At 40.9% G+C, this 14,327-nt stretch overlaps 1 protein-coding gene across 1 annotated transcript; it reads right to left on the bottom strand.

Moving 5' to 3' along the window:
- Positions 1–1,385: 1,385 nt before the first annotated feature.
- SOD2 (superoxide dismutase 2) lies at positions 1,386–11,142 on the bottom strand. The gene is made up of 5 exons (XM_054196112.1): positions 11,018–11,142; positions 9,674–9,876; positions 5,224–5,340; positions 3,324–3,503; positions 1,386–1,908 (listed from the first exon to the last, which is right to left on the bottom strand). Exons 1-5 carry the CDS (start codon positions 11,044–11,046, stop codon positions 1,763–1,765), a joined length of 675 nt encoding a protein of 224 aa, XP_054052087.1. The 5' UTR covers positions 11,047–11,142; the 3' UTR covers positions 1,386–1,762.
- Positions 11,143–14,327: the final 3,185 nt, after the last annotated feature.

Raw genomic sequence — 14,327 nt, 5'->3', positions numbered from 1 at the left:
CCAGAACAAGTATTAAATCATTTTCATTGTTTCAGCGTTCCTACTGTTTGCCTTCAACATTTAGTAAATTTTCATCTTCCTAATCCATAGACATTCCTGTTTGCATACAGCTTTGGACATTCTACATTCAGACTTAAAGACAGGATACGAGGCATCAGGAGAAGCTCACCAGCTGACTCTAAACAGATGAGTGGAGCTTCTTACCCTGGTGCGCAGCAGAAACTGAGCCTTACCAGCATGCCCATGGTGTTACACCATGGGCTTTAAAGCCTCAGCAAGGGCCAGTCGTGCTTGAGGATCTCTCCATGGTTTACCTCCTCACCACCCGGAGTTACCTCAGACTTCCTCCATAGCTTAAGCGCTCCCTTCCATAGCACGAGTCTATAGGCACAGTAACCTTTTTGTTCTTTAAGAACATGCAGCACGAACAAGACACCCAACATATGCACTATGGCACTCACCAACAAAGCCCTGCCTCAGCATTCACTCTTTGAGGAGAAGCACTCCACTAGGGTTTTTTGACCTCTGCTATATGGTATTTCGCCGTATCACAGAGTCTTGAATAAGGAACGAAAAAAGGGCTCTGCTGTTTCCTTCATCTTCAGGCAGACTCCACAGTAAACACGACTTGCCTCCTCTGTACTTTGAAGGTACTTCTGGAAAGTAAGAAGCAAAGGATTCTCTTCCTATCTGAAGTGCCTGTTCCTCTTTGTATTGACCTTTGCTAATCCGGATACCAATCCAACTTGCTTAAATTAAGCTTTATATCTATAGCTAGCTACATGATTTACAAGTTATGCTAAATACTGTTCTTTTCTCCAGTAATTATCAACGATATACATCTACTCTAACTAATGTTCGGTCCTTAAAAAGGATTTGCGTCAATAGTCTTGTAACATGAATATTGTGGGCTACATGATGTATTTTCCATTAATTTAAGCATTCTGAAGTGCTTGGAAGGAAACACATAAGGAAAGAGGCTGGGCGCATTTAGTTAGGAACATGGGTTTCAAAATAAACTGATCGCCCCAGTAAATAACTACAGCAAAGATTTAGTTTTGAATTGCCACCTAAAAAGTGTAATTCTTTCTGCCAGATGCTTCTGTCAGGCAAAAACCTATATGATGCTAGTCACATAGACACGCTAGTCAGCTAGAGACATGAAGGTCTTACTTAAGAGATCCAGGAAATGACAGGGACGACGGAAGACAGCCAAGTCAGGTGGGCACAGCAACATCTATTTCCCCTTTAACCTATCTTTTTAATCTGTAAGAAAGCTCCACACTCTGTAATACAATAAATTACAAAAGGCACTTCTCCAACCATTTTCAAATCAGGTAAGTAACCGGTCCAGCTATTATTAAAAATTAGTCTCTTATAGACAGTTATAGAAGATTCTTCTTTTGAGTTTTATTTGTTTATAGCAACATAAAGTACATGTTTCCACTTAGGTATTTCAGTGCAACAAGGAAATCCATTACCTCGATAAGCTTCAGCAAAGTGATCTATGTTTTATATGCAATGGAAAAGACTATTTAAAGTGTCTCCCTTTGTTGCACAACAGTTTAAAGCTTCAAAAATCTAAGTAAATACCTCTCACAGAATTAAACAAGCAGACACTTTGCTTGATTATGAAATGCTTTTGTTGGATGAGCTAAGTGTTTTCTGCAGTAGAGCAATTCATTTGTAAGCCACAGGCACTACTACAGTGGTATCAGAGTAGAAGTGGTGACATTTTAGTAGTCTGTGCAAGAATACCACTCTACTTTTTGCAAGCTGCATATCTTGAAGATACATTCTCCCAGTTGATCACATTCCAAATGGCTTTCAAATAATCAGGTCGAACATTTTTATACTGAAGATAATAAGCATGTTCCCATACATCAATTCCCAGCAAAGGAATGAGACCTGTAAAAGAAACAAAAAGGAGGGTAAGTTTTGTAAATCTATGAAAACATGCTTTACATGTAACGTTTTACATTGCATCCCGAAGTTGTACTCAATTTCTGAGTCTTTATCTGCAGGGAGACAAAGAGCTCTCTGGCACATAGGCGGTTATTGCAACATTGTTTGCTCTCCACACACACATATAAACTGAAAGAGCTGATTAAGACAAACACCTATGAATACTCTAGAATTGCCCTGAAGTCACAACTGAAATGAGATAAAGTCATTTTTTAAAAGTTTACCTCTTTTGCACAGTTATACAAGCATTTTCGTGAAAAGTTACACCACGGAGGAGCCTCTTGCCATGCCAGTTGGCATCCAATATTTTGATCACAAGTTATTGTCTAATTACTTTCCTTGCTTTTGTCCTTAAATACCCTTCTCACTGAATTTTTAGTGGAGAGTTTTCATGGAAGGGCAGGGGTGAAATTTACCCATTATGCTGTATGTTCCTAAAATAAAATTATTTTTTTTTCCCTACTGATAAGCAATACACAGATTTCTGACAATACATTAAATTCCTTCCCATTCTCTACGAATTTTACAGATCATGTTTTAAAGATATCTGCAACAGGATTTGGACAAACAGGCACTGCAGATAGGGCTCTCATTGGCCACGTGCTCTTCCTTCTGTGGAGGGTGTCCAGCCTGCCATCATCACTGCCATGTCACTCGAAGAAAATAAAAATATCTTCAAAAGTCATCATGGCCAGTATTATGCTCCTTGACTAGCAGTAAGATGTGTCCCCATCCAAGGCTTATTTAATTGACACTCATTACTTTTTACCAATATTAAGGAAGCAGTTTCCTTCCATTTTAAACGCAGCCTACATAGTAACAACAGTTACTATGTACACCACCTCCTTTAGATAGCTTTCTCTGGCAGAAGGGTCAGTGTAGGCCAGACAACAGGAGAGAGGAAGTCAACTCTTGTTACTACGTACACCTTCCCCTCTCCTGTTGTCTGGCCTACGCTGACAGTTCTGTGAATAGCCCCCCTTGACAGAGAAAACAGTCTAAAGGCAAGAGGCTCCATCTTCCTCGATACAGACAAGCTACTCCAGTTACTCAAAAATAATCCAAAGGATCCTAAGCTAAAACTATTGTCTAAGACAGAGCACTTTCACAATATGCCCCATCTATTTCCCCTTTGACTAGACAGACTTTAAATTCTACTTTTTAAGTCCTGCTTTACAAATGCTGTTTTAAAAATTGCAACTGTTTTTCACCTCTGCTAGTAGTCATATTCAGTTTTCCAGCCCTATTTATCCAGCAATTTCTTCTCAGCATTTGTCCACAAACCCCTTTTCAGATCTCATACACTTGCCTATGAAGTCTACAGAGAGAGATGCAGAAGGGAAGGAAAGAAACCTGACCTGTTGTTCCTTGCAAAGGGTCTTGATTTGCACAAGCTGCTATTTGTAGGCGGCCCTGCTCTTTGTTATAGCCAAGCCAACCCCAGCCTGATCCCTGAACACCAACTGATACAGCTGTCAACTTCTCCTTGAAGTTCGCGAAGGAACCAAAGTCACGCTTGATGGCTTCCATCAATTCTCCTTTAAAAAAAGCACAGAAAGATCACAGAAGGTCAGGTACTTAACATCTTTAAATTTCCAGATACCGCCTGGACAGAGAAGGGAAGAGGAGCAGAAGCATTTGGTCTCTGTGGGAAGGAAGTGTCTAAACAAATGGAGTAGTTCCATCATTAATTAACAGTTCTGTCCCGACCTGCTTAAGCAAGAAATCAGTGCAGTAGTCAAACATGCTGTCCTCGAAGATACAGCCAGGGTGCTACCAACAGGACACTCAGCTGCTTACATTCTTGCCTAAAAGGAAAGGGAAGGCCACAAAGGAGAAGTAGGAAAGAAAGTAAAGAGCTAGTTTGCATATCTAAAAGACAACACTAAGTGGCTATGATTTCTTTGTCTTAGTACAAAGAAATATTTGGACATCTTTGATATCAACATAATGAACCGACACATAGTAAGAGGTATTTAACCTTTTCCCTCGTATTTTAGATTTACATCTGCTTCTACAGTTAAATAGTCTATTTGATATGGATAAGAAGACTCCATGATGACATCCCTTCTTAACTATACAGTTAAGCTAACGTGTGCTGGGGCGAAGGGAACAGAAACTAGAATTGTTTAGTGTAACAATACATTGCCAAACTACTTCCTTTCCCCTACACCCTAGCACATATGTGGTTTTCGGATATTTAAGTGTTTGCTCAAAACCTGAAGGTGTCTATGCGCCTTCCTAATCAGCTTTCTAATTAGCATGTGTAAGAACACTTCATATAGGGCAATACTGGAGAATTCTTCATTCCTTCCACCTTCAGACAGATGGTCTTGAAAATCTCTTGGTGATAGCTGCAAGCGCATCTTATGACAGGCTTTAGCAGGCTTCCTACAAAAGCCTTGAACCATTCAGTTGAAAGTGAAAGATGATATTTTGGGCTTACCGACTTTCACAGAAACTTCATAGAAAATGGGAGACAAAAATAAAAGCTTTAAAGCATCTTTTCTGAGAATGTCATCTGAAAACAAGCTATCAGAAATGGACTGACATCAGAACTGCTTATTGAAATTTCAGATTCAAAGCCTTATGCTCGAGTCTTAATCAGATCATCTTCAGAGCATCTTTGTACTTCCATGGTAGAGTCAAAAGTCACAAGCAGATGTCACCTATGAATGCCGAACCAGAGTTCAAAGCACCTGAAGCCCACCGCTTTACAGACTGGCATATAAACCTAATTTAAAAACCCTCAGGTTTATCACAACAGCTTTTGTGAGATCATAGGGCCTTTACCTTTAATTGCAGGTCACTTGTAGATAATCACTACTCTATCCTCCCAAAGGAGATTTCTTCCTTCAGGCTTTAACTGCTGAACTATTCCTATTCAAATTGGAGCACAAATCCAGCCACTAGTTTGGGTGGTCTGCAGCACATTTCTTCCCTTTCTGTGAACCGAGTACATATATGCCAACTTAAATAGCAGAGCTTTACACAACTATTTTCTCATATGAAGATGGAAAGGACAATATAAAGCAATAGCTAGGTATTTTGCAGTGTATACATAATCAGCTTTAGAAATTAAAAATACTTAGCATGGGGCTAGCTTTTTCTATTCTTGGCTTGCAACCAAAAAACCCTGAATTGCTCAGAATTGTGACAACTGAAGGCAAATTAAATCTGAGAAATAAAGATCCTTTAGACTCTTCCAAATAAAGAAAAGATCATCAGCTCTACTGGTCAATTATAACAAGCACTAACCTTTAGGCTCTCCTCCTCCATTAGGAGAAAGGTTTGTCCAGAAGATGGTGTGATTGATATGACCCCCACCATTGAACTTCAGTGCAGGCTGAAGTGACACCTGAGCTGTAACATCACCTACAGACGCAGAAGATAAAAATACATGGATAAATAAAAACATCATCATCACCACAGTAGTTACTAAGTTGCCACTAGGCCTCCATCCATCTCCAAAATCTTTCAGGTCTTACAGGCCTATAACATGTGTAATGGAAAAGATAAGGTTTGTGACTCTTGTCCATATTGTAGATAGTCACTGACAAACTACTATGAAGATTTCTTTACCTTTTACCTTTTCTAAACCTGTAATGATATGTGATCTGCCAATACAGCAACTTTCAGGCAACTCACACTACACATACAAGATTTACTGACATTCTGTAGCAGAATAAAACAACTAGTACAGCTAGAACATTTGAAGGACCCAGCACTTGTACATTGCTCAGTATTACCACTACGAGACAAGAACATTGTTTGCCCATTAGCTCACTGATTTGCAAACTAAGAATTTTTAAGCTTCTTAAACAATTTACAGGGCAAAGAGTTTGTGCTTCAGAGAAAGTTGATGAGTACAGTAAGCATGTACACAAACAAAATGTTCTTCTCCCTCCTATTTTTCTATTTGTTTTGGGTTTTTTTGGAGGGAAGTACTTGCAGGAAGAGATAGTGACCCAGATCACTTTACTCCACATTACAGAACCCTGCATCAGAAATCAAGATCAGACCCCATACTTCCTCCCTCGCCACATGTCATATTCCTTAAAGAATTCACTGGTGCCTTGTGCCTCTAAATGGTGTTGCACCACTTCAACACAAGTATTTTCAATGCTATTTTGGCTTTTAAAAGAATTCAAACATTTCAAAGGTTTTTGAGAGCTTTTCCATCACTCCAGTACATTCTCTAATAAGCAGTCAGTACGGGCAGCTGTTTCATCCACTGTCTTTCAGAATGAGTAGCAGAAGTCTTCCTATAGCAATAAATGAGTCATCTTAACACAGATGTGAAGGCAAGCCACAAAGCAGTAGCACACTTGTTACTAAGGTTTTATACAGGATTCCAGGTTCTCAGCATTACGTCCTAATAGAATCATTTAGGTTGGAAAAGACCTTTAAGATCATTGTGTCCAACCATAAACCTAACACTGCAAAGTCCACCTCTAAACCATGTCCCTAACTGCCACATCTACAAGCCTTTTAAGTACCCTTCAGAAATTACAACATCCTTGGTAAGTTTCATACAAATAAAATATTTGGATGAAGCTGTTCCAACGTGACTCACAAGTCCCCCAAAAATAGAGAATTCAATGCTTTGCTAAAATGAATTATAGTCGTGCTCAAACACACACCTATGGTTTTTGGTTTTGCTGGAAATGATCACTGAATAAAAAGTTTCCTTAAGGTGCAGAAACTAAACAGTTTTCTATAAACTTTTCTTAAGAATAATGTCACCCCTACACAAATTCACTTTCACATGCAATATGTTTGGTTTTTTTTCTCGCATTCAGAAAAATATCTGTAAGTTAAAAAACGGTCTGTGACTAACATGATCTCTGCGTCTCCATTCCTAATAATACCCAGCGCAATAAAACCAGACAGGTACAGGACTGGAACAAAGCATCCAATGCAGTTAGTACAAACACTATTTGCTGAACTCAGGTAGCATGTTAAAGATGAGACACCTCTCATACCTACTCGAATGGCACCTTTGGGACATCTTCCTTGAATTTTGCATTCCTTAATGACACTTTTAAGTTCATCCAGAGCATACAACGTATCGCAAGCCAGAAATCCAAAAATAACCCAGGATGTCTTTAACATCTTTATCACCATTTATTCCACCATTCCTTAGAAGAATCTAGGACCACTAGGAACCAGAAAGGGCATTTGACCATTGTCCTTAAAACACGCTATTTGTGGTGCTGTCGGATCAGTCTTGCTGAACTTTGCACTGGAAAAGACAATGGGTAAAAATTAACTTGCCCTTCGGTTACAACAAAAATATCTTGGAATTTATTTGTATAGAGTCCCTGGCATTTGCTCCAGCTCACCACACTCCTCAACACAGCCACAGAGGACAATTCAGTAAACCAAGACAGGCAGCTTAGAGGTGCTCCAAAGACTAGGCAACTCAGTTTCTTAGTCTACCGAGTCATTTGTTTCCTTGTAAGAGCAATAAGCAAAGCACCACAGGTCACATGACTGTCAGAAAAGAGCAGGGAAAATTCTGGTAGGCACAAGTTTTCACTAAAAGTAAGTTTCAAGTTTATATCCTTTAATTAGCCAGTCCTGCATATTTTGATGAGACAGTAATCACAACCTGCTTATGCTGAAACATAGGGTCCCGCACTGCACCCCATCACAGAAACGCATGCTCATTTTCAAATGAGCTGACAACATAAGCCAAGGGAACCTCAGGACAGCTTTTATTTGAGTTTTCTAAGCAGACACAGATAGGTGAAGAAGATGTAAAGAGGATCTGAAAAGAATACCTTCCATTGCTGAACAAAAGCCATTGCCAAGGTTCTGTTATCCAGAAGTATTAGAGAGCGATTAGATGTGCTGGGTAACTCAATACTGAAATGCAGCGCAGAGAGGTTTTTGATCATGCTCAGTTTTAAAGTATGGAAAAAGAATGACAACACTGACAGAATGATGTGGTAGTTCAGACTCTGACCTTTCCTGAATCATGGTCTTAGAAGTCTTTCTAATGAGGGTCAAAACACTACACATAGTATACTCAGATTCCAACTAGGGGGCAGGGAGGGGAAGCCAAACCAAAACACACACAGAGACAAATATCGCAATGAAATATTTGTCTGCAAGGAAATATCTGTCTGCTTTGATGTGCGTTACCACCACCATTACATTATCCATTTGCAAAATAATGCCTGCAAAATCCTTAGGGAAAGATTAACTTCTACCTCTAGATACACTGTTTCCAACAGCAAGTGATGAAAGCCTATCAAAGTATAGTATTTTTTTAAAAAATATCTCAAAGGATCCACAACACTGCAGATGTTCCTGCTAAGCAGAAATTCTGATTTCACTAGTGGCTGAAGCCTTGATCACTGAACAGCGTAAGTAACCAGCAGCAGATCACCAATATCACCAGCAGATATCCCAATTTCTTATAGTTCAGGTTCCCTCCTCAATTCTGTTTGCACTAATTAAGTCTCCGGAATACAACTTTCCTGGATCCACCACTGTCAGGACAAAGCAGGAACCAATCTTCATTGCTTGATTCTTAACCAAATCTCATTAGTTCATTAACTTAGACCACACAAGTTATTTTTAAGCTTACTTGGGCACTTGAAAATCTCTAAACTTTCATAGGTAACCAACATTCTCTATTAAAGGAATATTAATACTCTTTTAATATTCTCTATTAAAAGGAATATTAAACTCTCAAGGGCTACAGGGTTCAAGTTTACTCAGATATTGACAATTTTGACTCACTTTTATCCAAGCCCAACCAGTTAAATTACACTGTGAAGCCACCTGGCAACAACGCAGAAGTGAGTCTATAAAGTAATCACTTCTTAGAGATAAATTGATATTCTTTAGAAAGATCATCATGACAGAAAAAAACTCAGAAAATATTCCACCTTCTTAAGAATATATACACGTTATTTCACACACTTTCACCAGTCCAACTGAAAGAAGATTTGAAAAAAGCATTTCATCTGTTTCAGCGTAGCCCTGCTAGAACAACTGTAAAGTTTTCACAGAAGTCAGCATATCTCAAGATTCAATTTAAGATCTTAACAAAAAAATCCATGATAGCTTGACATTTATCTTGTGTCTCACACTGGCATGCAACCTACATGACCCCTCAATCTGATCCAGTGGCACAACTGACAGCAAATTCAGATTTCTTCACTGGGTGTCATGTACATTAACTGGGCATTTGTCTCACCTCCATTTGTAGGCAACTAAGATTATTCCACAATAATCAGCAGAGTATCTGATACAAAAACCATGAAGGTGCACAAATTTAACTTTATCTAAGTTTGTTACTAACCTTTCATCACAAAGTATTTGTTTAGTAAAATGACTACAGTTTCCTATTGACTCAGTCTTTGGTTCAAGTTACTAATGTCAATATGGACTAAATCCCCAAAAATCAATGAATTTTCTTCTAGTTTTACAGTACTACACAGAATTCATGCTTTTTAGTTACACCTAGTTTCCAATTATCAGCACCACTGAAGCTTACAATGAAAGCTTGTTCCTAATAGCATCTCACATTATTAAAGAAAAAAAAAAAGAAAGAAAAAGGTAAACTTGAATTAGATAATCCAAAAACTTGAAAATAAAATATTTCCCCTGGAACTAAGGGCTATCCATTCTATTGTCCTGTTACCTATGTCAACTAGCTTCTGTCTCATCTGTTGACTGTAGATATACAGACCTTTTGCCAGCGCCTCTTTGTATTTCTCCTCTGTAACATTCAGGTTGTTCACGTAGGTGGCATGATGCTTGCTGTGGTGCAGCTGCATGATCTCTGCATTAATATGAGGTTCCAGAGCGCCATAGTCATACGACAAGTCAGGAAGAGTGTGTTTTTGCCTAGAGACCAAGCATCCCAATGGCGCTATCAACTTGGCACTGCTTCTAGAAGAGAAAAAAACAGAAAGCAGTCTTATTCAGTACTCGGGCTTCACCACTGAAGCAGACTGAAACCATGACTGTTATGATCATCTGCTTTAAGCACATGGGGTGGTATCTTAGGTAAAGGAGTCAAATTTCCCTTTTTCAAGAGCTCAAAGCAAGCACACTCTGTAGCTTAATTGCAAAGCCGAGTTCACATGAAGGTCTCAGATACAGGGCTTCGCAACATAAAGATGCCACTTCTCAAACCAAGCCCCCCAAGCCACTGCAAAGAGTCCCAGGCCCTCCCACACACGCGGGCAAGGCAAAGGTGGAGGTAGGAATGGAAAGCCAGCAGTAACATGCTGCCATTCAAAGCTTCACCTAATCTTTATTCATTAACAACAGAAGCCAAGACGTCCCTGAAGTGTCCTTCCCTCACTACCCGCGATGACCCTGTACTGGGAAACAAAAGGCCTGAAAACCCCAGGCAGGGTTCCCAGACCTGAACCCAGACCTATCACTCAGGCCACCCCACGTGCCTCCCTGTCCCTGTGGTGGGTACCAGAAAACCACACGCTGCCTGATAGCGGGGCAGTCGCCATGTCCAGCGCAGAAACCCACCCAGGTTCTGGTTACCCTTCCCCACTTTTAACACCTCGTGCTCGTCACCAGGCGCAACAGCGAAAGGAGAACCGCTGGGCCGGGAGGAAGGTCAACTCCTGCCGCCCTTTTATGTTTCGCCGGTGACCTTGGCATAAACCAGGGACGAACCACCAGCAAAACCCGCGGGGCTCTGAAGGGCGGCCGAGGGGGGTGACCCTGTCTAGGGGAGATAAGAGGAGCTGGCAGCACCATGTCAGGCGACGACAGCCCCTCAGCAGAGAGCAGAACCTGACAGGGAGAAAGGACAACAACCAGCAGCCCCCCCCCGCGCTGCCCGGTTCGCCGATGATCCCTGCAGCAGCGCGACCTCCCTCCTCCCGAAATGGCGGGGAGACGCTGAGGGACGAGGAGGGGACGACCCCCACCACCGCCGCCGCCGCCTCCTCCTCCTCCAGCCCACCCCGCTCCGCCGCGGGAGGGCAGCCCGTCCTCCACCTCACGCCGCGGGGGCTGTGTCCGACATGACGCTCACCCACCCCCTCCGCGGCGCGCCTCTCACCTGCCCGCCGAGGCGAAGCGGCACAACATGGCGGCTGTGTGGCGGACGGGGGCTACACCGACGGCGCAACCGCGTCTTCGCCCGCCCTCGGCACCGCCCGCCCCGCCGCCGGTCTCCCCGCCCCCGCTGGGGCGGGGAGACCGGCGGCGGGGCCGGGCGGCGCCGAGGGCGAGCAGCTGAGGGGGCTGAGCTCCGCCGCCATCATGGAAGGTCGGTTGGCTTCGGGCCTTGCCCGCCTCAGCGGTTGAGGGGGAGCAGCACAAGAGGAGTCTCTACCAAGCAGAAAAACGTCTGCCCAGGAGCTTCTGCCCGCTGCTGGGCGCCGGGGAGGACGCAGCAGCACAGGAGAAGTGCATTAAGCTCTGAAAACCTGCCTGGCAAAGACACGTTTCTGTCAGTTTATTGACAGGGACCGGCGGTGCTTACAACTGCCTTTTCAGCTATTTTATCTACGACTTACTTTTTTTTTTTGGGGGGGGGGGGGGTGGGGTGGGGGGTGGTGCTGGTGTGTCGTTTCTGTTCTTTTCTCCTCATTTTTGTGCGCACCTCCTTTCCCGGTATCTCTTTTCCTCCTGGCGGTAGCAATTCAGCAGCCTTTAGTGCTGGTGACAATCCTTCATTCGGGTACCTGGACGCCGTCAGCTAAAACAGTCGGTGTGGTCAGTGCAAATGAGCTCAAAGACACATTAAAAATCGGTTCTCCGGAAAGGTCAGTGAGGAGAACTCTTCCCTGGGAGTTAGGAGGCACGCTGCAGGCAAGACAAACACTAGGTCAAATTTGAATTGTATGGAAATCAATCTTGGTTACCACAAAACCCTCCATGTTTTGGTTTTTTGTCTTTTTTTTTTTAAACAAACAGGTATATTCCAAGATCTCGCAGAACCCACAGACTATAAAAACACAAGTTACAAAAATTCAGTGGAGGTTAAATCTCAACAACCTTCTTGAAAATAAATTACCTGATCTTGGAAATTGCCAGGAAGCCCAGCTGGAGAGACCCCCACAGGGAACCTCAGCCCAAGGACACAGCAGCCTGTGTCCCTGTCCCCCAGCTTCTTGACAGACCCAACAAAACCACGTTAATTTACTTTCCCTCATCAGCCAGCAGTACTCTCTGGAAATCTAAGCAGTGAAAACAACTACTTTATCAACAAGTAGGATAAAAGGTGAATTGTCCGAAATCAACAGGAGGTTTGGAAACAAGATTTCCCCCGAGTGCTGTATTTGCTGAATACAGCAAGATTTAGGTAGTACCTAATTTTAAAGAATACGTTGTATTTATTGGTGATCAATGAAATCTCATCTTTTGTTAAAATGAACCAACTACATTCAGGACTATTAAATATCATAATATAGGCATTGACAGCCAGACAAGAAAATACTAGATTTAGCATTTCTCTATGTATTATACTGCAACTCACTAATGCTTTGCAGTAAGTGTTCCAAGAAAGCAAGTCACTTATACCATGCATTTTGTTATTAGCCGGTGCAGTTCCTAGGTTGCTTTTACTTCAGGGGAGAAATGAATAAATTAAAAAAAGCAAAAAAGCAAAACACCCCAGCCTGCTGATTTGGAAGATACCCTCTAAGCAGAGAAAGACCTTGCCTTAAAATTATGTTCATTCAACAAGTTAAGCTAACTTCTAGTCTGAGGGTATAATCTGTATTTCTAATATTGTGGGGGTTTATAGCTCTTTAGATAAGGTTGTTGGGTTTTTTTTTTTACTATTTAAGAAAATTAAAATTGTCTTTATAGGCTTTAAGACATCCATGACCTATAGTAACTAACTACCGGGACACAGATTTAAGTAGCAAGCTGTCACCAATTGAAAGCTATGCATTTTTTTTTAATCTTAGCACAATTAGTAGCAATTACTGTAATGCCAGAGGTATTTTACATACTTCTAATTCCTTATACTAGGTGAAACGTCTACCATTTTCTTAGCATGAGTTGCTTTCCTATTTCAGAGTCAGATTTGAACCATGATCACAGATTTCCCCACAAGGCTTTTTACCATCTATATTATCAGATAAAGCCATTGTTATAATCTATTATGAGCATTTTAAGCTTCTTACAATTACATTCTACCAAGTACAGGATCCGGAATGTATGTATATACATGCTATGGATAATCAAGCAATATGATACTAAGACCAAATATAAGTGACACACAACTACAGATTTAGATCACCATCAGGTATTTTTGTAAACTAGAAATTACTTCGGGTGCCAGATGCTGGTGCTTCTTTGTATAGATACTTGTCTCTTCCCTTTCACGCATTCCACTAATAACTGCTATTTTTCCAGGCAATGAAAGCTAACTTTCAAAAAAACAACCAGGAATCACCAATGGAATTTATGCTTCCGGTGACAACTACTAAGTGTTTTTTAATACATTTAAGTGAAGCCTATGAAATTAAAATAGCAGTGGTATGTGGACTAGCATGTCTCTGACATATGACAGCAGCTAGTATTATTTTAACCACATCCATTTGTCTTGGGCAATACTACTGCAGATACTAATTGTCATATAATATGCCACTTAAAAATGGTACCACAGAAACCCTTCTATAATCTAGGAATTTATTATAACTGTGTAAATTTGAAAAATTCAAGCATGTCCTAGAACTTTGGAGAAATACTGCTTTCAAACAATGAGCGCCTCACTGTTACCACAGTGAATTGCAAAGCTATAAGCTATTTACTATTGTCTATATGTAGCCACTAAAACAATTTTATTAGTCATCTGGTAATTACAAGATTCACAGGTATAAAAGTGTTGAAACTGGATTTAAGTCTACCCAGAAGTATACTGCTCAATATTTTTATTTTCCCTTTGAACAGTGCTTAAAAGCCAATGCTTTTTCATCTCCTTGCTTATATGCTACCATCACTGATAGAAAATAACCACCAGAAATGCAGGTTCTAAGAATTTCCTAACTTATTGCTAGTGAATAATAAAAGTATGCTTAATTAAAGGTAATTTTTTCATTCTCTGCACCTGTTAAGAAGTCAGTTCCCTCAGGTAGGCATTTAAAAACCAACAGGAGTTATATCTGGTTTAGGAGGCTGAATTACTAACTCCTTAAAGTTCTGTAGTTTAATTTGTATATCTACTAGTTGGGAGAGTTCTAGCTTTTGGGTTTTTTTTTTTTTTTTTTTATCTTTATAAAAGCCAGGTTCCTACTTTTAAGGTTTACTTCTATTAACTTTTTCCCCCCCCTTATCTGCCAATAAGGATAAAAGCTGCAGAATATGCACTATCAGGCTGCTCTGAAATTAGTATGATAGTACACACCTGTAACTTC

This window comes from Rissa tridactyla, chromosome 3, assembly GCF_028500815.1.
Source record: "Rissa tridactyla isolate bRisTri1 chromosome 3, bRisTri1.patW.cur.20221130, whole genome shotgun sequence".
Classification (NCBI taxonomy): Eukaryota; Metazoa; Chordata; class Aves; order Charadriiformes; family Laridae; genus Rissa; species Rissa tridactyla.
Note: the sequence above shows the minus strand (reverse complement) of the source record. Positions and strands in the feature narration are given on the sequence as shown.

Excerpts from the sequence above, each read along its gene's own strand:
- SOD2 (XM_054196112.1), bottom strand. The coding sequence starts at position 11,046 with ATGTTGTGCCGCTTCGCCTCGGCGGGCAG. Across the intron at positions 5,341-9,673 it reads CAAAGAGGCGCTGGCAAAAG|GTGATGTTACAGCTCAGGTG; the intron begins GTCTGTATATCT and ends CTGCGTCTGTAG. Across the intron at positions 3,504-5,223 it reads TGGAGGAGGAGAGCCTAAAG|GAGAATTGATGGAAGCCATC; the intron begins GTTAGTGCTTGT and ends CTTTTTTTAAAG.